Source organism: Ailuropoda melanoleuca, chromosome 1 (genome assembly GCF_002007445.2).
Source record: "Ailuropoda melanoleuca isolate Jingjing chromosome 1, ASM200744v2, whole genome shotgun sequence".
NCBI lineage: Eukaryota > Metazoa > Chordata > Mammalia > Carnivora > Ursidae > Ailuropoda > Ailuropoda melanoleuca.
In genome coordinates, this window is record NC_048218.1 from 132,087,187 (window position 1) to 132,111,484 (window position 24,298).

The 24,298-nt window shown below is 36.2% G+C and overlaps 1 protein-coding gene across 1 annotated transcript in view; it reads right to left on the minus strand.

The window, feature by feature from the left end:
• SEMA3C (semaphorin 3C) overlaps nt 1–24,298 on the minus strand; it is a 170,130-nt gene that overhangs the window by 20,429 nt on the left and 125,403 nt on the right. Inside the window, exon 13 of the mRNA XM_034667071.1 lies at nt 3,529–3,617. Within this exon, the coding sequence (XP_034522962.1) occupies nt 3,529–3,617 (89 nt within the window). The remainder of the gene's footprint in view (nt 1–3,528; nt 3,618–24,298) is intronic.

Here is a 24,298-nt window from a genome sequence, read left to right on the forward strand (position 1 = left end):
ATACCAAAAAAAAAAAAAAAAAAAAAAAAAAAAAAAGTAGCAACTATAATATCAATTATAGTCATTAGAAAAACAAAGAAAATCTGAGAAATTTGGAAGAATTAAAAAAATTATATCTTGGAATACTGAATCCAATGAATAAAGCTTAGGCTTGCATGGGTGTGGGTAAGATGCCGTGGTACCCCATGTTATTCTCCCACAACACAACCACTCTGCATAAGAAGCTACCATGCACCTGACAAATGTTGCTTTGGAAAGATGTATTAGCCTGAATTATACTTATTAATTCTGTTGCAAACAAAGAAATACTGTTAGAAAATGTCCTCTTTTGATAAATGTGAATTAGGGAAAGCACCTAAGAATGTTCTGAAATAGTGATCCTATTCGAAAGTCACTTATCCATAAAATTTACTTCTTAAACATTATGAGTTCCTTTTTAAAATGAGACTTGTGATAACCTGATAAATATCTGTGAAGTTTTATTTGAATAACTCAAATGAGAGCAAGCTCTCAAAATTAATGGTACTTACAATTATTTCTTGTTCTGGAAGTATGTGTTCTTATGTTTAAAAGAGAAAATGGTGATATTATCTAACCACTCAATCTAAACACTCAATTACAACAGGCTGTGATCACTGCTTAGAAATACACATACACATATGAAAAATGTATTGCAATTTATATCCATCCAGGCAACTACCAATAGCTGTACCTCCAATTCAAGTTAAGTTTGAGGAAGCTGGATGCATTTTCAGGAAATATTCTGAACAGAGAATTAAAAGAAGATATCATGGTTCTGCACTCTATAAAAACTGTGTCTGGTTTTTTAAAGTTTATCAGTGTGACACTTCGCTAAGGAATTTGTTTCAATTCAAATGCATTATTTCCTCACGTGCTAATCACAGTATATCATACACACCCAGTTATTTTTACCTCACCTCAGAAAATATGACACAAACACCATGTTGAAGACAGTAAGTCACTGTATTTGGCAACTGTGTCTCTTAATTTAGCCATATCAATCACTGGCACACAAGTCCACAAGAAAGCTCAAACTTTTTTAGTCTCTCTCTTGGGCTGATGTCCCCCACATGCATTTTGACTGACTCTGTTTTTCCACTTCGAGTTTATTCTTCACGACGATAACACTAGCATAACTCATATAACAGACCATAAGTAGTTCACACATGATCAGAATGACTCACATTTCTTTAAGAGCTTTCCGTAACTTACATGTTTGGGTTTGTGTCAAACTCAATGCTTTCTGATTATCAAAAAATGATACTTCAGAATTAAAAATGAAGTTCTACAGTATGGCATTTTTGCTCTCTTCAAGCAAATTCCAGAATAAGGTAGTCTATGTTATTTTGGCCAGTCAAGTTGTCTGTATTGAATTGAATGAGGAAAAAATATTTTATATATAATGCAATTTTGGTTAATCTAGTGAAACAATCAATTCCTTTATAATGTAAGGCATAGAAAAACCACTTGAATATCCATAGTTAACATTTTGTAAGCACAATATTAACATGCGAATCACAATGAAACTTATGCCAAACTGAGTCTAGCGTTAAAAATTGTAAATTCAATAACATACTGGAAAATTTTCCAGAGTTCCTCAGATTTCATTTGGTTATTTTTAAAAAATATTTCTTAACTTTTAAAATGTATTAGCATAATCTAAGCAACGCATCTTGATCACTTATACGCTTATAAATTCAATAATTTTGGTGACTGTGGGAACATGTATTAATAAGTATATATTCTGAGTCTGCTCAACTAAGAAAAGCAACTGACTAAACCAGCAATAGTCTGCTCCTGGGGGTCCTGAAGTGCTAATTTTACTCGGTTAAAGGCTGACTCTGGTCTTTTGATGTCCATGGGCCGTTTGTTTTGGTTTATTGTTCTTGTTTTGTTTTGTTTTATTTCATCGTCATAAACTTAACTCTGCAATCCAGCTAGACTTGGAGGGGAGTAAGGAAAATATGAACCCACAGACCTGCAGTGAGAGCACAAAGATTACAGGATATTTCAAGCAGATGGGGGTGAAGGGGTGCTCTCCTGAGCTACAGAAGGAATGGCCTAGTAGTTAAGATAAAACAGGAGTCAAATTTATTAGATTTGTTCACAGTCGGCAGTGGTGATCTTGCTGGCCTTGCCATTCCTGGACCCAAAGCTCTCCATCCACAATATTCCTGCCTTCCCTCACCTTGCCAAAGACCACATGCTTGCCATCCAACCACTCAGTCTTGGCAGTGCTGATGAAAAACTGGAAACCGTTTTTGTTGGGTCCGGCATTTGCCATAGATAAGGTGCCAGGACCTGTGGGCCTCAGATGAAATTCTCATTATCAGATTTCTCCCCATAGATGGACTTGCGGCCAGTGCCATGATGGTCTGTGAAGTCACCACCCTGGCCCAGAAATCCGGGAATAATCCCGTAAAAGCAGGGATCTTTATAACTAAATCCTTTCTCCCCAGTGCTCAGAGCACGAAAGTTCTCTGAAGTCTTTGGAACTTTGCAAACAGCCTGAAAGAGACGCAGCCCAAGGGCTTGCCATCCAAGGTGATGTCAAAGAACCCAATGGGGTTGACCAAGGGCAGGCGGCACTGGCAACTCCAGGGCAGCGGCGTCTGCCCGTGGGCTGTTTCTTCTTGATTGATTTAGTTGGAAATAGTAGTCTGCAATAGGAGTGATTCCATGCCAAAGTATCTTTGCAATCCTAACAGCTCCTCTGGCTGTGTTTTATCCATCTTTCCAAATGTTTATCAGAGAAATCACTTGAACTACAATGGCTTACATCTTAAGGAGAGAAGGGACACCACTGATCTGTTCCCCAGGGCCCATTCCAGAAAGAATAGGCACTCTGCCCTGAGCAGGTGATGCCTTACAGGACTGAACTTCCCTCTGTGTGTCTTTTTGTTGGTGCTGTGTATTGCTTTCCTTTCTGTTTCTTTTTGTTAAGCCCAAATTTAAGAACAAAGAGAATAATAATAAAATCTCAAGTTCAGCAGAACATAAAGCTTTGAGTGGTAGAGACATTTGTTTTATGTAACTTGAAAGACATTTGAATTGAAAGCAATAAAACAAGAGAAAACAAAGCAGTTTTCCTTAAAATTCCTGGATAAAAAAATATGAGAAAGTTTATCTAACAATCAATAATGTAAGGAACTTGGGTTTCAGTGGCTTGTGAAGCAAATGATAAAAGCCCTTTGCTGGCAAATCTTTTAGACCTTGACCACAAGAACTCATTTATAAAAATAATGATGACCCAAATTCTTCGAGTTGTGATAATAGCTGAAAAAATGAATCCTTTAATGTTAAGATAACTGGAAATGTAAAAAAAAAAATACTTCAGAAAAATATTTGCTCTATATTTCTCATTTTATCTGGTGTTTCCTACCCTCAAAAACTTATGATATTTATTTGATCCTTTATCAAACATTTTTTTTCCTCCAAAGTGGCCCTAAGTTTAAAGAATTCCATCCATCATGCATGTGCTGAGATTAACAGAAGAGATGCTCAGACCTTAAAGACTTGTAACTCCTCCAGAATGAGCTCGCCCCTGGCAGAGCTGTTAGCGGGAAGAACAACCACCTTCTGCACAGTGCCTCGGTCTACACCAAAGGAGAAAACAAAACAGAACAATGAGATGCAGGAAAGAAAGACATTTAAACATAAGACCACCGACTTAGCATTTAAAATGCCATTTCTATAATTACTTAGTCATCCAAAAGAGGCTGTATATATTGAGCTATATTCCAAATCTCATATGCTTAAATTGAGGTTATATCTAATTCAAAATGAACCAATATGAACATCTTATATTTTGTAATATTTGGTATAGTTATAGCTATGAGAGAAGAAGAGAATGTCCAAATGTCTTACAAAGTCAAAAGTTCTGTTTCTGAATCAAGTGTGTATTCTTCAAATATTAATACATAACTTTAAGTTTGGCCCTTAAAAATATTACTTAAATCTCCAAACCAATTTTATAAAGTGACACTCCCATGTTTTTGTTTACCTTGACACATAATGATTTGATTATCTGAGAAAAAAGATTATTACAAATGAATTTTATGGTAATCATATTATAAACGCCAGTACTAGAAATTTACATTTGACCTGTAGTTGTGAGAGATTTCAGACATGGTAAAATGTTTTACTCACAATTCAAAAGAGTTTTTAAAGCAGAAATGTAACTATGGTCTCAGATCAGATGCAGACACCTATTCATAGAATAATTCTACTGTTTTCACACATACACGTCCTCACTTGGGAAATTTTTTTTTAGATATTCTTAAAATTCAGGAGAAAATATGAAATTAGATGGACCAAATTAACTTAAGCAAATAAAAAATTTATTCATAGTTCCAATGAGATTGCCAAAAACAGAGATGCCCAATAAATTAATACATGCAGAAAATGTTATTAATGCCAATATTTTTAGTTTCATATGTCGCATGAACATCTATCTTCTAAGCATATAATTTTGCCACTCTACCAATCACATAAATTTTGGGTTTAAAGGAAACTAGTTGAGATTCAGTGATGTGGGGTAAAGCAAATTTGTAAATTATTTGATAAAGCAAAAATGTATTTCCTCACCAAAGTATGTTTCTATTCTAATAATTAATGAGCTTTATCATAAATATCAAGTCATTACTTTTAAGTATGAGCATACAACTGTGGGTATATAATTTGGAAAGATGCATTATCATCAACAGATACCAATATTTTTAAATTCTCTTGAGAAACATCAATAAGAGTTCATTTGAGGGGCATCTGGGTGGCTCAGGCGGTGAAGCAGCGGAGTCTTGGTTTGGGCTCAGGTCATGATGTCAGGGTCCTAAAATGGAGCTCCCACTCAGGCTCCGCGCTGGGCATGGAACCTGCTTGAGACTCTCTTTCTCTCTCTCTCTCTCTCAAAAAAAGTTCATTTGAATTGAATTTTACGGGACTTTACAACTAGGAATGATTTTGCGATGAATACCGCAATTCCCAAATGCCACATCTCAAACTGGCCTGTATTCCACAGCAAGAGTATCTCTGATGTAAAAGATCCCATTTCAGGGCACCTGCGTGGCTCTGGCAGGGACTCTTGATTTCAGCTCAGGTCATGCTCTCGGGGTTGTGAGACTGAGCCCCACATTGGCTCTATGCTGGGCATGAAGACTGCTTGGGATTCTCTCTCTTCCTCTTCCTCTGCCCCTATCCACTGCCCCTCTCAATCCCTCTCTTAAAAAAAAAATTTTATTTCACATTTACATTTTCTATCTTATAAGCCTAATTGAAAGATTCAAAATATTACTTTTTTTAAAAGGAAGCTCTACACCCAATGTGAGGCTCCAACTCACGGCCCCAAGATCAAGAGTCAGATACTCTACTGACTGAGCCAGCCAGGTGTCCCTCAGCATAATTCTTAATAAAAAATAAACTCTACTTCAAAATGTTACCAACTAAAAAATTAAAGCCTACTAAGTAATAACAAAAATGTACAGAAGAACAAGATTTGGGGATTTTGCCAAAACAATCCCTAAACCCTGTGAGGATACAAATTATGTGCACCTGATCCTAGAAGTTTCAAACTATATTCTATAATTTAAAATTAATTTCTTATGCCATATTCAAAGATAAATAACAATTTCAAAGCTTTGAAAGCTCTAGGTATAATTAAAATGCTTTGAAATTTCTCTGTTTTACTGATCAGCTTCCTTAGAATCAGCCCTGTAACAATTTGTACTATTTTTCTTGGAAGGTAAGTAACGCATGTATAAATTTGAGGGAAAAAACATTTGGGGATGCTGTGCAGAGACATGTCACAATTAAAATGGATGAATGTGGCTGCAGGTGTCCCCCAATTTCTATTAACAATTCATCACCAAGAACCTTGGATACTTCTGAAGGAATAAAATACCAAAAACCCTAAAATGGAAGCTTTGAAATTATAACATCTAGGGCAGGATTTGTGTAGTATAGTGTGTTTGCGTGTGTGCACGTGTGTAAAGAATGAGGGCGTAAAACTATCTTTGTTTTAGGTCATGTTACCATAAACATTATATTTTTTTCTTTCTTTTTTTTTTTTAAGAGGTCACAACAGAGTTTTATGGTTCCCTGCTGCAGTTTGTAAGGATCACTGCCATTCTCTGTGACAGCAATGACCTCTTTCTTGAGCAGAGACTGAGCAGAAACTGTATATAACCATAGTCCCAAATAAAGCTCCAAGAAAGGGAATCTTGACTACAGGGATTCCCAAAGATAAGACTGTAGCTCTGAAAAAAATTAAGTATTCTCCAATCAGACAACTGGCTCCCGTTTTTAACCTAAGGTTTTAACTTAACTATGTGAGCAACATTTTACACAAATCATCATTTCTTTTGAAAGAAGCTATAACAAACATACTTAATTCATGCCATTTATAAAATATTACCCTAAAAGTGTCTATAAAAGGGCTAATAAAAAGATAATGCAATACTTGCTTTTGACTCATTTGCAATAAAAGCAAGAACACCACTTTTATTTATTGCTTGTCTTCCTATAAGAGTTATTTTTTGTTTTGCTGGTAAAGATGAGTAGATTCCCTCTTAGTTTAAGACCTTTAAAAGTAAAAATATACTTTTATACCAAGTAAAACTGAATGTCAACTTATCTGAAACTCTTGCAAAAATATAAGTAACTTGTATTGGTAACATTTCTACTTGAAAATCAAGTTTAAGTAAAATCATAGAAATGCAAGATTCCCAGACAGAAACACATAATTATTGAATGCCTATTATGTGCCTGGTTCTTTGATAAAAATGTGTTGTTTAATTATGACTTTCAAGAATATTAATATCCCTTTTAATTCCTTTACTCTTCCACGTTTAGGCATGGATTAGTACTTTATTTTTTATTTATTTATTTATTTATTTATTTATTTATTTATTTATTTATTTGACAGAGATAGAGACAGCCAGCTAGAGAGGGAACACAAGCAGGGGGAGTGGGAGAGGAAGAAGCAGGCTCACAGCAGAGGAGCCTGATGTGGGACTCGATCCCATAACGCCGGGATCACGCCCTGAGCCGAAGGCAGACGCTTAACCGCTGTGCCACCCAGGCGCCCCTGGATTAGTACTTTATGACCTAGTATATCTGCAGAGTTCTTCATCAATTTTCATCAGGGCATCACAAATGATTATATTTGTTCTTTTTAGAATTCTACATATTAGTTTTTATATGCGTAAATTAGAATAGTCATTCAAATGTGTGGATTCAAATAAGAATACAATAGCTTTAAATCTTTGTGGCATTGTTAATCCTCACTTTTAACAATGGTTAATTTAGGTTTTATGAGCTCTTGAATTTATGTAATTTGGAAAGCCTTCTTTAGGGAAAATAATTTGTAAATACAAAAACAGAGTTGTTTTTGTCTTCCCCAGAAATTGCAAATGAGGAACTCTTAATTTTATGCTAAGTCCACCTCTAATAATAGCCTAGTTTTCTGAAAAGAAAGAAAGGAAGAAAGAACGAAAGAAAAAGAAAACTGTCTATAAAACTGGACAATACATTCTTTACATTGAAGAATCTCTATCTAACGAAATCTCATCTATAATATCACTACATTTTATTGTCCAAGATCACCTTTCACAAGTCAGAAAAAGGTTGAAAAATGTCTTCTTCAGTTAAATCTACCTCTCTGTCTCTTTTATTGATTGGCCTTTCTTCTATAGCTACCAAGAAAACACTCAATCTCTTTTTTACATCCCTCCATGTTTATCTTTATAATCTCTTCCTCTGGTCTAAGCATCAGCTCTCTCTCTCTCTCTCAAATACGTAAAAATTAAAAATTAAAAAAATAAAATTCAAAACCAAACCTTTTTGCCTGCCTTTCTCTGGACACTGTGAAGTTTGGCATTATCCTATTTAAATGTGAACAGAATTACAGATGGTTATGCTGTTATTTTACCAAATGCCAGACCTCCCTGAAACTGGACTATTTAAAAGACACAGCAATAGTCCTAGTAGTTGACCTCACACATGTCAGAATGGCTAAAATCAAAAACACAAGAAACAAGTGTTGGCAAGCACGTGGAAAAAAACAAACCCTCGTGCAGTTGGCAGGAGTGCAGACTGGTGCAGCCGCTCTGGAAAACAGTATGGAGATTTCCCAAAAAGTTAAAAATTAAACTGCCCTATGATCCAGCAATCACACTACTGGGCATTTATCCAAAAAATACAAATACACTAATTAAAAGAGATACATGCAACCCTATGTTTATTGCAGCATTATCTACAATAGCCAAATTATGGAAGCAGCCCAAGTGTCCATCCACTGATGACTGGATAAAGATGAGGTGGTGTAAATATACAACGGAATATTATTCAGCCATAAAAGGGAATGAAATCTTGCCATTTGCAACAACATAGATGGAATTGGAGAATATAATGCTGAGCAAAGCAAGTCAGTCAGAGAAAGACAAATACCATATGATTTCACTCATATGTGGAATTTAAGAAAAAAAACCAAACGAGCAAAGGGGGAGGAAAAAAAGAGAGAGAGAGGCAAACCAGTAAACAGACTCTTAATTATAGAGAACAAACTGATGGTTACCAGAGGGGAGGTGGGTGGGGGATGGTTGAAATAGGGGATGGGAATTAAAGAGTACACTTATCATCATGAGCACTGAGTAATGCATAAAATTACTGAATACTATCCTATATCGTATACCTGAGACTAATACAACACTGTATGTTAACTACACTGGAATTAAAAAGCTTAGTAAAAAAAAAAAAATAGGTCCTGTAGTTGATCAACAACTTAGGTGATTGGTCAGGACCAATCAGAAACAAATATCCTAACTCTAGTGTACATCATTTACAAGGCTCTACTCGATGTCTTTATATTTCTACTTTTGTTATAAACTGCCTGATTCCCACAAACTCCAGTTCATATTCTGAAGACACAGAATAAATCTGGTCCAGTTTAATCACGACTAAGGCACACAGCATAAACTAGTACTCAGAGACCCATCAGTCATCAATGCGTAAGTGTCATTTCAATCTGTTGAAAGAGCCAACATACAGTTTGTTCCTGCTCCCCAAGCAGGCCTGTGTTCATGGGATAGTTACTCTCAAAATGCAGTCATGGTAGACACCTAGAGCTTCTTTTTCAAGACATACAAATCCTTCAGTTCCCCATGTAGAAAATACTTCTGAGGTATCCCTGGGCTGTATCATTCACTACTAACTAAGTTGACTTGGGTTGTCTCCCACCCATTTCACTCACTGATTCAAGAAGAAATTACTGAGTGCCTTCAGTGAGTCCAGCACTGTATCCAGTATGGATGCAAAAATAAATAGGCACAGCACTCAAGAGTTTACAGTCTAGAATTTATGGTTTTTTGAGTAGTATTTTCCCATTAAAATGTTAGTCATTGAAAGATACACATTCCAGAATGTCCATAAAACTCCCAATTACTTATGACTACATAAAGCAATCTCTGTACCTTTTTAGTTTGAAGATAATAATGTAGTTACCAAATGTCTTCTTTCTGAGGGCAGTGAAACTGGCATTCCTTGAATGTACTCAAAACATAAATCCTTTTTATTTTTTTGTAGAATTTAGGGTATTGCTTTTATTTCCTTGGGATAAGCTCCATCCCCACAATATATTTACAGTGTAGCAGAGTATCCTTCTTTTCCCCTAAAGCCTCAGTTTGCTTGTGTGTAAATATAAATAATAGTTATACCTATTGTAATGGATATCTGTTCTTAGCCAGAATCACGTCCCCTTCTTTGGGTAATAACACCCTAAGACATCTTTTGGAAACACGTCTCTCATTCTCAATCTATGCAGTTAAGGAACGGTGTATGTATCTCTCTTCCAGCTCCAGGAGTATGCTATGACTTAGGCCTGTCCAATAAGTGTATCCCTTTGCCCCAGTGATTCATGCAGGAATGGGCAGAGAAACAAGTCAGGGCCCAGCCTTCCCTGGGAATTAGATATCCGGGAGCCTCTTTCTTTCTGAGATCAGGGTGATTAAAGACTTGTAAATCTGGAGGTGCAGGACCATCCTTCCCACCACATGCAGAGACTTTGAGGATAAATAATAAGGGGAAAGCAGAGCTGAAAGACAGTGAGATAAATTCCTAACAACATCATTTTAGCATAAATTCAGCTATGTCTGAGGCTGTCTCCTGCATTTCCCAGTTGAACACACACACAGAACTTTTTTTTTTTTTTAACTTGATTAAGAACGGTGCATGCTCACTTTCAGGTGAAAGAGTTCTGACTAATAAAAACTAAATGAATAATATGTGGAAATTGTTTAGCATGATGTCTGGTACATAGTATACCTTCAATAAGCACAAGTTATTATTTTTATTTATAGCTCAACCACCTACTAAAATTTTGACATTATTAGAATCATCATTTTTTCTGAACCCCAATTTTCTCATCGATGAGATACAGAAAATACTCATATCTTGAGCATATTGAAGCACTGTGATATGAACCAAGCAGGACAAGTTTTATAACAAACCTATATACAAAAATAACATAGTAGACTCACCAATCCACATTAGTAATTTTTCTTTTGTTTCATTGACTCTTTAAAGAAAATTCCCCAGACAAGCTTCTTTCCTGCCTTATACATTTTATACCAAGTAGGATTTTTTTCCCCTAATACAAGGAACCATAGCAATATTATCCTTAAGTCTTTCCACTGTCTCCAGACAAAAGAACAGCTTGAATTTATAGCACAGTAAATGTTGGCTGTCTCAAACAGGTGATCAAACATAGCTCATCACCCACCAGTTCATTAGAGTAGTCATTGTCTCCACTTAAACTATAATCCTTAGGGGGTTTCACTGGAGATTGCTGTCCCAAACTGTCTGCTTGCCACTGGTCACCTGGGGATTTGGGGGAACACTGCCTCCTTAATCAGATCTCTCATCAGAGCCCTTCCCCCAACTGCTCATCTGTAAAAATATTCTAGTGAGGGCCTACTTCGTGGGTGTAAGACCCGCACAATCACACAAGTTTCTGCAGTCAGAGGCCCCAGGCTCACTTTCATGCTCTGCCATTACCTCCTGGAAGTTCTTAATAACTTTAAACAAGTGACTCTGAATTTTCAGTTTGTACCAGGCTCTGCAATTCTAGGTTTTGGTGATTGATAGGAATTTCTACCAGCTAATGAGCAGCCTTATTCAATTTAGTAAAGACAGACATACAAATCTCAAAGTCATATACTCAACACATTCTTCTTTTTCTTCTGTCTTCACTGTGGTGCCCCTAGATGTCAACCTAAGCAGCACTAAGGATGATTTCCGAGGCAAATTACTGCAGGAAAATCAGTTGTAGTATTTATTCATAAAATTATCATTATAAAAGATAAAATCAGTATATTTATTAAATAACAATTCTTCCTTCATCTTGATTTTCTGAACCAGTTTGTTTATTAAAATAAAGAAACATAATTAAAGCCAAAAAAAAAAAAAAACCTACCCCAAAACCCTGCAATAACTCTGTGTGACAAATGAAAGCTTTATAGATAAATGAGGGAAGAATGGCTGGACATCCTACTTGATAAGTTTCTAAAATTAGATCTTTCCAGTTGGCTGCCTTGTTTCATGTTAGTTAAAATATGTATTCAAAATAGATTTTTTCCTGTCCATTTATCAAACTGCTGCTATATTCTTTTAAAAGTATTTTTTTAAAAATTTGAGAATAAAACTGAATCATAAACTTATAATCTTTATTAACAGTTTACCAAATATACTTTTAAAAGGTTGCAATTCTATTCATGCATGTTCTCCTTTTAACAACAACAACAACAAAGAAATATTTCTAAACCAGGTCATTTAGCACAATTTCTCACACTTAGCAGAGCTTTTCATACTCAATAGGTAATTTAAGTGCCCTGATGCTGACAACCTTCAGCGGCATGCCTTAAGGCAGTTAGAGCCCCACTTGGTCATCAAAGGCATCTCAGTGTCTCTATTTGAGGGGAGGCCCTTGGAAAGGCAGTATCAACAAATGCTATCTATTCAGCATCTCCTGAAGTGTGATGGTGTTAAAAAGTTTGTAGGGTCAAGTAAATTTGGATAGTACTGGGTTAACCTAGGTTGAAGTGGTTTCTTTGCTGTTTGCTGAAGAACCTTTCAGAGTTGTTAAAATACTTTTCTGCATTGTGAAGAAAATAAAGCATTCAATGACTTTCAAGTTTATTTGCTGATATCATTAATTTCATTTCACTCCCAAGGACCTACTATCCGTGTTCATTAAGAGACCGTGTCTATTGAACAAATAGTTTCTCAAAATGTGGTGTTCAAACTATCTCACTCAAAACCACCTAGGGAGTTTCCTAGAAAATTTGGGTGTTGGTTCCCATGTCAGACCACAGACTTAAAATTTTTAGAAGGGTTAATTTTAAACAAACTTTATAGAAGAAATATATATCTGCTCAAACATTTGAGTATCATGGAAGATGAACACTACAATTCTTTGTAAACTATTTTGTTTCTTGGTAGTTGCCTGTATTTGTCAAAGAAGAGACTACAAAATTAGTTTTTTATATACCCGTTAATTTTCAATTTTCTTTCTGCTTAAGTTTAGCTAAAATAGTATATTTTCTACTAACATATAAAATCAATGACTTATTTGGAATGTACTAAAATACTTTGGGAGAGTCTCCGAGCAAAATTATAATAAAAAGTTTCAGACATTTTGATATATATATATATATATATATATATATATATATATATGATTTGTACATAAGCAGTGTATATATGAAAAAGCGCATACATTTTTTAAAGTGTATATACACACATATGAAATTATAAAAATACCCACTTAATCTGCAAATCTTAAAATAATGATAAAACCTAGAGTTGGCATGGATATAAGGAAATAGCTGTTTTCAAACGCTTGGTGGAAAATGCATTCCAAAATACTTTCTGGAGGGCAACATGGCAGTTGGCCATGATGAAGTAGCTAATACTGGAATAGCCTTCCTGCACTAAACAACTATAAAACTAACAAACTACATGAGGTAATTCTTTCTAGGTAAGGGATAATAGCACATGACTAAAAGAAGAAAAACTCACAAGATAACCTCCATGATCACCCCACTTTCTGCCTGGGAATAATTTCCCAACAGAGGTGCAAAGAGCTGCTGTCCAAGTAATGTATGGTGGTCCCACTGAGATGAGAAGGTAGATGTGAGAATTTGGGGCAACAGAAGCAAATGAATTCTGTGATGCATGGTATCAGAGAGACAAAGCTGTGCAGAAAAGGGGTTCCAGAAGAAATCCATGTGGAAATACCCTGTGAGTCTGTTGCTGATTTTTCGGATATATATTTGCAGAATAGGACCACCCAAGGCTTAACCGATTGCAGCTGCTATGGGGAGAATGGGACAGATAAATGATAGTTTCAGCAGTTCTGGGGAAGAGCAATCCTAGGTGAAGTGGGAGTTCTGGCCCAACCAGAGTACACATCTCATTAACACCTTATTAAAACTCCTGGCATCCAGCTGACACGAAAAGCCTGAGCCTGCAAGAGTTAGTGCCACATTTTAGAGCAAGACTTAACTTTAGGGCTGTCCTAACAAAACTTGTAACCAAGACCTGATAAGACATACAAGGGAGAGGGTTTGGAGTTTGAGTCCTGCTAAATTAGAGTGACTTATCTTGAACATAAGATTTTGAACAAAGAGTAAAACAAGTCTAAACACATTCTACACAATCGGCTAATAACTGACTGTCTGCTATAACAAGAATGAACAATCTTTAGGGGAAGATAACAGAACCTAAAGCCAAGATATTATCTGTAATGTACAGTATTCAACGACAACAAAAATTATTATACATGGAGAGAGAGAGGTTGTGAGAAAATGTGTGGTTAATAATAAGAGGAAAAAGAAGTTAAAACTATCCAGATGTTAAACTTAGCAAATGACAACTTTAAAGCAGTCCTTATTATAGCTACATAAATATGTTGAAAATATTGAAAAGAAATTCAGAAATGAAGACATGGTCTTAATGAATTAATAGATAGAAAAACCCATCAAAGAAATTAAAACTATATAAAGCCAAATGGATAGTTGACAACAATAGTATAATAACTAAGAAAAATCTTAACTCCATAGACTTAGTAGCTGACTGAAGTTGAAAGAAGAGAATCCATGACTTGAAGCCAGATCAATGGAAATTATCCACTTGGAAAACACAGAAAAAAACATTATTGAAAACAGTGAACACAATCTTTCAGGCATGTGTGATATTATCAAACATAATATATGTTCAAGTAGAGCTCTGAAAGTAGAGCAGGGAGAGATTGGGGAAGAAAACGTGTGAAGAAATAACGGCTGAAAATTTCCCAAGTTTGATAAAACAATATTATGTTGCACATCTAGGAATGCAGTGAGACCTAAGCTGACTAGAGACAAAAAGAGTGACCCTAGGCACATTATATTTAAACTGTTGACAACAAAAGCTATAAAAAAAAAACTTAAAAAAAAAAGAAAAAAAAGACATTATGTCACAAGAACAAGGGATATCATTATTGATGATGTTTTATTAGAAATAATGGAGGCCAGAAGATAATGGGATGACTTTTTTAAATGTCAAAAGAAAAAAATAAATAAAAAGGAGTTAACCCAGCATTCCACATCCAGTGAAAATATTCTTTAAAAATGAAGATGAGGGGCGCCTGGGTGGCACCACGGTTGAGCGTCTGCCTTCGGCTCAGGGCGTGATCCCGGCGTTATGGGATCGAGCCCCACGTCGGGCTCTTAAGCTAGGAGCCTGCTTCTTCCTCTCCCGCACCCCTGCTTGTGTTCCCTCTCTCGCTGNAAAAAAAAAGAAAAAAAAGACATTATGTCACAAGAACAAGGGATATCATTATTGATGATGTTTTATTAGAAATAATGGAGGCCAGAAGATAATGGGATGACTTTTTTAAATGTCAAAAGAAAAAAATAAATAAAAAGGAGTTAACCCAGCATTCCACATCCAGTGAAAATATTCTTTAAAAATGAAGATGAAATCAGCCATTCTTTAGATAAATAAAATCTGGGAAAATCTGTCGCCTACAGACCTCCTGCATTTAAAGAAATGCTGAAGAACGCATTTTAGTCTAAAGGGAAATAATGCAAAATGGAAACTCAGGTTTACAGGAAGAACAAAGAGAACCAGATATGACCCTCTTTCTAGCAGAGCTGACTGAGGTGCAAATACCTTTATCAACCTAGGCCACCATTTGTTAAGAGGTCAATAGCTGACAGAAGGACAAAACTGAATCCCACTCCCTGCTAAGGAGAACAGAGCCCCGGTCAAACCACATCTAAAGCCACCCTACCATTGTTTTTCAGCTTTGTGAACCAATAAATCTTTACTAAAAAGCAAACAATATTTCTTAGGATCTTAAGTGCCAGTAAAATAAAATGCCCCCTCCCCCTCAAAAAGCCAAGCAGAGGCATCTGTGGTATCTTACAAAGTGAAAAAATAATCAGTATTTATAGTATAAATCCCCCTATATCAGGAGGAGATTACACTCTATTTTTAATAGAGGCCCATTGTCTTTTCTTCTGCAACTCTAATTTTCAAATTTTTTGTTGTTGGTTTTTTCTTTCTTTCTTTTTTTTTTTTTTAGTTCTTTTGGTGGTAAAATCTGTCCTGACTTGAACTAATTTGGTCGCAAAACCTGACCTGCACTTACGTAAGGCTATTTATGTGTTTTTTTCCTCTTAATTTATTACACTTGGTGTGAAGATTTCTGTCTCACTGCAGAAATAGCACTATGTGTTTCACAGGGTGTGGTCCAAGGTTCTGCAAGCCATTTTCCCTAATATATAGGCACAAATTACCTTTTTCTATTCAAATACTTTTGAAGGCTGAAATACATTTGGTTTCAAATAGGGAATATAAACTAGAATGACTTGCTTTCTTTTTTTGTTCATCTCTTTCTTGATTAAAAAATAAGCATATGTAAGTTGGGCAAATAAAAAAAATAATTTAAGAGATATAATTAAGTACAGCTGTAGACTGAAATTAGGTTCCAGTTGTTACTAAAATGATAAAGTAGAATGTAAATACTCCAAAGCAGACCTAGTAGAGCTACTCTACTAATTCAGGACACTGCTCTTGAGATCACCTAATAACAGTTACATTAGAAGGGATACAACCAGTTTGCACTGTTCCCCCACAGGCTGAACACCGTGTGTAACTGAGCTCCCTGATGGTTCTCTTTTTGCAGCGAGCTCTCAGGAGTGGGTAAGCATTGCTCTTAACAGCCCACTTAATGGCAGTTTCTACATCACTATTGAAAAAGAAAATACACCTGCTTCCACCAACATGCAAGAGTGTCCTCTATTTCCATTGTGTCCATTCTGGTTTTGCACTTGCAGTTGAGATTGACTTGAGCAAACCTACTTCCTGCAATCCTTTTTATTTCTCTATGAAATGTGGTTATACCTTTTATACCTGACAAAGCTGTTCAAGATCAAAGGAGAGGGCCCATGTGAACCTTCCTTGTATTATTATATTATTCCTTCCTTATATTATATTAGTTATATTCCTACAGAGAATATAACTAATTTTATCCTCCATGGTCTGAAATTATCTTTCTTTATTCCCACTCTTTGTTATGTATATTTTTTACTATTCTTATATGCCAGTGTTTTGCTTTAAGCTATAATTTCCAGACAAAAGAAATGCCTCCTACATGACCAGCAGATTTACCTATCACCTGCAGTTAGGTTTTTTTCCTTGCTCTGCTTTTTCTAATGTAGTGTACTCAAATGTAATACTGAAAATATACAAATGTTATTCATTGCCTGTTTCCTCCCACAAGGATATTAAGTTTATGAAAGGAGAGGCCTTTTGTAATTTGTTCACTGCTTATGTCTATTGAATAGGATAACATCAGGATTCACAGTAGGAATTCAAGAATATTTATGTGTATACATATATACTTGTATATTTATATTCATAGACATATATGATTGATTTCAATAAATATATATCTACTATGTAGATACAAGAATACCTGTACCTGCTGAATATTTGCTAAATTCTAGGCGGTACCTTCAGGGTTTTACATATATCATCTCATTCATTCTTTGAAATATGTTCAAGAAGTAGTTACAATTAAGATTAAGGCTTAGAGATTTATATAATTTGCTTGAGGTCATAACACTGACAAATGATAGAGGACAGGTTTTAAATCTAGACTCTTTGAAGTCAAAGCCTGTTCCCTAATTCTTAGTCTAGAATTATCCAAGTGATGTGTGACACAAAGGCAGAAGAAAATGTAGATAAAATTAAACGTCCGTATAACCTGCAGCCCTTTGACAAATACTTGAGAGAGGCAGATTATAACATTCCTCCGGAAATCGCCAACTGTCTTAATGTGAATGCTTTGCTAGAGGGAAAACAACCTTAGCTTGACAATAGGAAGGCCTCCAGAATCCTGTGAGTCTTCTTTAGCATATTAGAGTCCTTTAGGAACTTCTCTTCTCTTTACTTCCCACAATCCTAAAGTATATAATCAGTTGCTGCTCAAAATCCCTGGGCAGCTGCTCTTTCTGCCCACCGGTCCTGACCCCATGCTTTAATAAAACCATCTTTTTGCACCGAAGACATCTCAAGAATTCTTTCTTGGCCATCGGGCTCCGAACCCCAGCAATACTACTCCAAAGAAACCACATCAGAAGGATAACTTATTATACTTATTCTTAATAAGTTATTTTGTATTTAGGGTTTTGGAAAACCCCCAACCAAAATTAGAATTGATCATTGTGAGGAAAATCTCTGGAAATGTTCATTCTCCATATCATGCTGCCATATGTAGATCAATATCACAGGTACGCACACGCATGCTTGCATCCATTACTGCTGTGTCAAGTTTCAGAGTTACACATTTAGACAAGTTGACTGAGCAAAGTTGAAAAAGAAATCTTAATGCTAACAATTCTATTAAATTAGCAGTTCTATAAGAAGTACTCAGTTTTGATTTGGTTGAGGCTTTCCAAAAAATCAGAAAGCAGGAAAATACGCCATTTAAAAAATTTGACTTATTTATTCAATAAGGTGTGTATTCTCATGAAAAATATCCGCTATATCCAAGGTATCAAAATGTGTTTAATAAGTTTACAATATAATATGCTTGTTTGCTCTGATTCTAGAAGCTAATTTTCTCTGTGAGTGTTAGAAAAAAATTTTTAATTTAGTATTAGACCATGTGATAACCCATCAACATATGCATTATTATAGTTTCCTAGTTATACAACTAAAGAATACTCAAATAGGGTCTCAGAAATCACTAAAATTAACGTTTGAGGATGTTGTAAACTGCTAAAACATACACATACACATCACATTTAGTACTCCTATTGAATTACATCATGAATAATTTGTTTACATTTAACTTAAACCAAATAGACTTACTTTGAATAATGCAGGTGTACATTCTATGTAAGGATGCAACAACTAAATTTCCAAAGATGCAAAATTGGGGCTAACTCTATTTAACCCTTCAACATCTGGGGAAAGAATTACTCATCTGAGACAAATAAATTTTATGGTCATTAACTAACCTACTTTCCTGCAACATTCTGACTGGAAGTTAGGCTGTTGCGCATTCATTGTCCAAGTTTAAACTGCACACGGATGCTCTGTGGCTGTAGGATCAACCTAAGTTTCTGGGTGCTCGGATACAGACAGGAGCTTTCTCCTCTTCATTGGGTCATCTCTCAACCTGCTGTTTACTTGCCCTTGTTGACCTCTTCCTACTTCCTCCTGTTCACATTTCATTCTTTTCAACTGCAATGGCCATTCGCCTCTCAAACCTTGCTGGTATGAAAGATAGGGTAGTGTGGAAAGGAATGGATGACTAGGTCACTCAAACACAGCCATACCACCTCTGATGCTCTCCATTGCTGCTTCTTTCCTGCCTGTCGCTCTCTTTGCTCCAGGCTGCCATGATGCTACTTCCTTGTCTTCGGTTAACTCTCAGGATCACTCCCTCACCATTTCCTTGGTAAAAGTTCTTTTTTTCCCTAAACTTAAATGAGCTCCCCAGAGTTAAATTCTTATCTGAATAGTCTCCTAGTGGGGCCTCAAGTATTGTCAAGGATTCAGCTAACACCTACATTGCTGTGACTCCCGTATCTACATCTCTAGCACAGTTCTTCTTTGCTGCTCCAACAACACTCTCCAACTGATCCCTCCGGATGGTCTGCCAAATCTTTAACTCAGTGCGGGACAGACTTGGGTTTGAATCTAATTATTGTTCCCAATAGCATCACAACCCTAAGAAAGCCATTTAATGTCTCAAAGCTTCAGTTTCCATACTGTAAAATGAGGGTACTGATTCTAACTCATAGGGTTGTTGTGAGATTTTGATAAGCTAATGTATTTTCGGTGATACACTCAGTCTCTGATGCAGAACAGGTGACAGGAAAGTGTTGGGTGTTCCGTTCAGAAAGGAATTCGTTACTCTCCAAATCTGTTTGCTGATTCCATACTCCCTTGACCAGCGAATGGTACTTCTTTCCATCCATTTGCCAAGTGACAAATCTATAAAACACTCTAAACACAGTTTTCACCTTTCCACCTTTCCCAAATCGATTTGTTAATCGTAACAAATCGGTAATCCCTCTCAACCTCCAACTTCTAACACCTGTCTTAATTTAGGCTCTCATTCTCTCTTGCCTATAATAAACAAAAGTCTCCTGACTGGTTTCCTTTTCTCTGTCTGTAATGCATGCTCCACATCATTGCCAAAGTGATTTATCTATAATGTATACAGGCAGTGGCTGACCCACTCTTAGGTGACCTCTAATGAATCATGTCTTTGTATATCCTCACCCCTTGAGTGCAGGTGGAATGTGTGACTTGCTTCTAACCAAGAGAAAAATGCTAAATTGGTAGCATGTCAATCCCATGACTATGCCAAATTATATGAAACCCAATTTTAGCAGATTGAAGGGAAAGTCTGCTAATTTTGAAGGAGCAAATAACTATGATTTGAATGACCAATAGAGATCCATGTGGCAGGGAACTGCTGTGGACTCATTTCTGCAACAAAATTAAAGAATTTAATTTTTTCAAACATCATGTGAGTTTGGAAGAGACGTTGAACTCAAGAAAGTAATGCAGCCTGGCTTACACTACATAAGTCTACAAAGACTTATGAACCCTGAGCAGAGACTCCAGCCAAGCATTCATCTACAGAAACTGAAATAGCAAGTGTGTATAGTTTTTAAGATTTATTTATTTATTTGACAGAGATAGAGACAGCCAGAGGGAGAGGGAACACAAGCAGGGGGAGTGGGAGAGGAAGAAGCAGGCTCCTAGTGGAGGAGCCTGATGTGGGGCTCGATCCCAGAACGCTGGGATCACGCCCTGAGCTGAAGGCAGACGCTTAACAACTGTACCACCCAGACGCCCCACAAGTGTGTATAGTTTTAAGCCACTAATTTTTTTGGAAATTTGATAAGAAGCAATAGAAAACGATCTCAAATGTGTATCAGGCAGCCACCTCCTTCCTGGACTTTACAGATCCTTACATTATAGATCTTAACACACTGGTCTCTATGAAGAGTTTACAATGCTCTTTCCCTAAATATTCTCTTATTTTTTCAAGTCTTTGCTAAACTCTAACCATCTCAATGAGACAAACCCTGAAATCTTTCACCAGGGGTGTGTGTGTGTGTGCATGTGTATGTGTGTGTTTTAGCACTGATCAACTTCAAACAGGTTACATAATTTGTTTATGAATTATGGTCATTTTCTCTTCCAGGAGAATGTAAGCTCCAGAAGAGCAGAGAGATCTTAGTCTCTTTGGCTCCCTGGTGTATCCTAAGACCAGTGAGAGCCTGCCACATAACAGGTGCTCAATACTATGTATTGAATTAGATTGAATTGCCTCCTCCATTGGGCCATGAGTTCCTTAAAGGTAAGTGTTGTTGCTATTTTTATTTATATATCATAAGCCCTGGCATGAAACAGGCTCAATAAATTCTAATGAGTGAATAAATAGTGTCTTTACGAATAAATAGTATCACTATGTTATTCTGTACTGATTGAAAAGGAGCTACAGAACAAAACATATTATCTTTCTGCATTAATGAGCAAAGGCTTTGCTAGAGTTTTAAAACATCAGATTGATTATTATTTTAGAAATTCTTAAGAAAAACATCAAATAGCTTTATTGTCATCTTTCAATGAAGCTAGAGTTCAAAACCCAGTTGTAATAGTTTCTTGTTGCTGCTATAACAAATTCCCACCAGTTTTATGTCTTAAACAACACATATTTGTTGCCTTATAGTTCTGTAGACTATAAGTCTAACACGAGTCTCACTGGGCTAACATCAAGGTGTCAGGAGAATTGCATTCCTTTCTGGATACTATCGGGACCATCTGCTTCCCTGAGTTTTCCAGCTTCCAGAACTCAACCAAACTCTTTGGCATATGGTCCCTCTTCCTCCATCTTCAAGACAGGCAGAATCACATCTCTCTGACACATCTCCCATTGTCACATCTCCCCCCGATGATAGCCAGGAAGGTTTTTCTGCTTTTACATAATCGTGTAATTAGACTGAGCACACCCAGATGATTCAGGAAAATCTCCTCATCACAAGGTCTATAACAAAGTCTGCCATGTAAGGTAACATATCCACAAGTTCCAACTATTAGGATGTAACCTTTGGGGGGTCTATTATTCTACCTGCCACATGAGTGAAAGAGGAAAACAGCATACAACTAAGTAAAACATTTATGTCTCTAGCACCACAGATTCACCTCAGAAAAGCCAATTTCAATTTTTTATTCCAACTTACACTATATTTCATATTCTAAAATGAAACCTTTCTTTCCATTTTCTACAAAATTTGAATTCTTCTCAGTTCAATAAAACAACAACAACAACGAACTTGTAAAGCTGGCTTTCCACAGGAACCACCCCCACAACTGAGAGCTAGCTATAGACCTCCTTTGGGTAATCACATTGAGCAAGCTTGGCCTTGCTGAGTCTAAGGCTGCGAATTCTTTTCCTAGGGACAAAAGCTGCCAAGTCTGCCTCAGAGGAACTTGGCAACACATCAAAAACAAAAACATAGTGTGGTTATTTCTTCTTAATACACAGACAAAAGATTTTAAATTGTCTTTATGCTAGGAGATTTTCTTACATTCATTTATGAATAAAGGGTTAAATGAAGGCAACATACAGGAATGAGGTTTGGCTGTAGTTGTTTTCAGGTCATCTAGGAAAATATCAGTGATTAAATAGTAAAAGAGTCAGTGTCACAGAGCAAGTCACAGTGTCATAGAGCAAGTCATCACCATCTCTCTTCTTGAGAGGCACTGTCTCCTTGCATGATATTCTGAAATCCTCCAAATATATCAATCGAATATGCAGAATCCATTTTAATTAAGTAATAGAAGCATGCCAAAGAGATTTGCATGTGTTTTGGTGAGTGTGTAAGACATACATAAGCCCCATTTTAAAAAATTTGAAATGTGCAAAGATTTAGTGATATATCAAAAATGAAGGTGAAGACCTCCTCCATTCCTGCAACTTCTCTCCCCCAATATATAATCTCCTTCCTTCTTGAATATGTGGTAACTGACATAAAAAGATATCAGATTCACACATTAAATTCTAACAGAGTTACATTAATTCACACACAAATCCAGTCTGTTCCAAGTCTTCTCTTTCACCTTGTAAGATGTATCTTGTTAACATGTAAGACTTGGTGACAATATGTGGGTGGGAAAAAGCAAGTGATGTCACTCACACAAAACAATGCTGATGCTAATGTTGAATGTCAGCACATCAAGGACATCGGCTCAACTTATGTGGATGAAACATTTAATTCACAGTAAAATGAGAAAGTATAAATGAAATGACCTTAATTTCATAAAAGGTAAATAATATAAAGTGGTGATGGTCCATGAGGTTGTAATGTGAAGAGAATAAATGCCCAGGGTGTGAAATCAGACAGCAGGAGTTGATATTCTAGTGTATCATGCACCAAATATCTAATATCTTAACTCATTTGCGTTTCTGTTCAAATGTGATGGAGGTAAGTGCAACTCATTCACTCATTCATTCAAATAATATCTATTGATTGGCAACTTTGAGTGATGCACTATTCTAAGCCCTGAAGATACAGCAATGAATAAATCCCACAAATAAGCTTGCCCCCCATGCAGTCTGCATTCTCATAATTCCTCACAGAGTAATGATAAGGGTTGGATGAGACCCAATAACATGTTTGGCAAAGGTAAGTACTGTAAATAAATGTAATTAGCATCTTTATAATAGTAAAAAAATATTTCAGAAACCCAAAATGTATACTTTTTTGCATAATAAGTAGAATACTAAATAAACAAACAGGTTATTCAGGTAAACTAAGCACACTAAAATTTGCATAATCATGACATGAGATTGTATGCTGTCTTTAAGAGAATATGACTCTGAAGAGTAGCTTAAAGAAAAAAATCTGCTCTTTGGCATAAAAATTTTCAGCAATTAGCCATGTATATATTTTTCGAAAGCTGTCTTTTGGAAGTAAAATTTAAATGAGACCATTTATCTCTGGATTAGCAATCACTACCTGGGCTACCTTCCTTTTTTTCTCTTTCTCTCTCTCTCTCCACATAAACGCTCTTTGCTACTCTTCTATACGATCAAGCAGTCATCACACCATGATTTATCATCTTCTCCTGTCAATTCAGCCATCACTGCACTCTGTTCTATTAGTTTTTCCTGCTGTGAAAATCCCAGTAGACTCCTTGGTAAACTCTCAGAAGTTTCCAGATTCTGCTTTGGAAAGCAGTGAACCACAATGTTATTAAAAACCAGTGACTTATAAAGGGATTTGTTCCTTACTCCCAAGCAAAGGGGAAGTCTAGACATTATCCTCAAAGTGACATTCATGCACAGCTTCCAACTGATGGGAGTCTTTTCTGAGCTCAAAAGCACTGCTCCAGCTATCAAATTTTACATGGAGTATTTTAGGGAGTTCTTTAAAAATCAAAATGCCTGGCTCTGCGGTTCATTAAGTGTGCCATTCCAAGAGATGTGACTGCCAAAACTGGTTCATTACTTTGAAGGTAGTTATCCTGTAATGCTGCAAGGCAAACATATTAAGGCTTTAGTCACATATGTGGCACACACTTCAAAACTCCACACTTTCAAAGGACTTACTGGAGCCAACATTCCAACTTAGTACTCATCCAGTGAAACGGAAGCTAATAAGAAGCATGAAACAGTACATACTATATAAGCACTTTGGCAGAACACCAC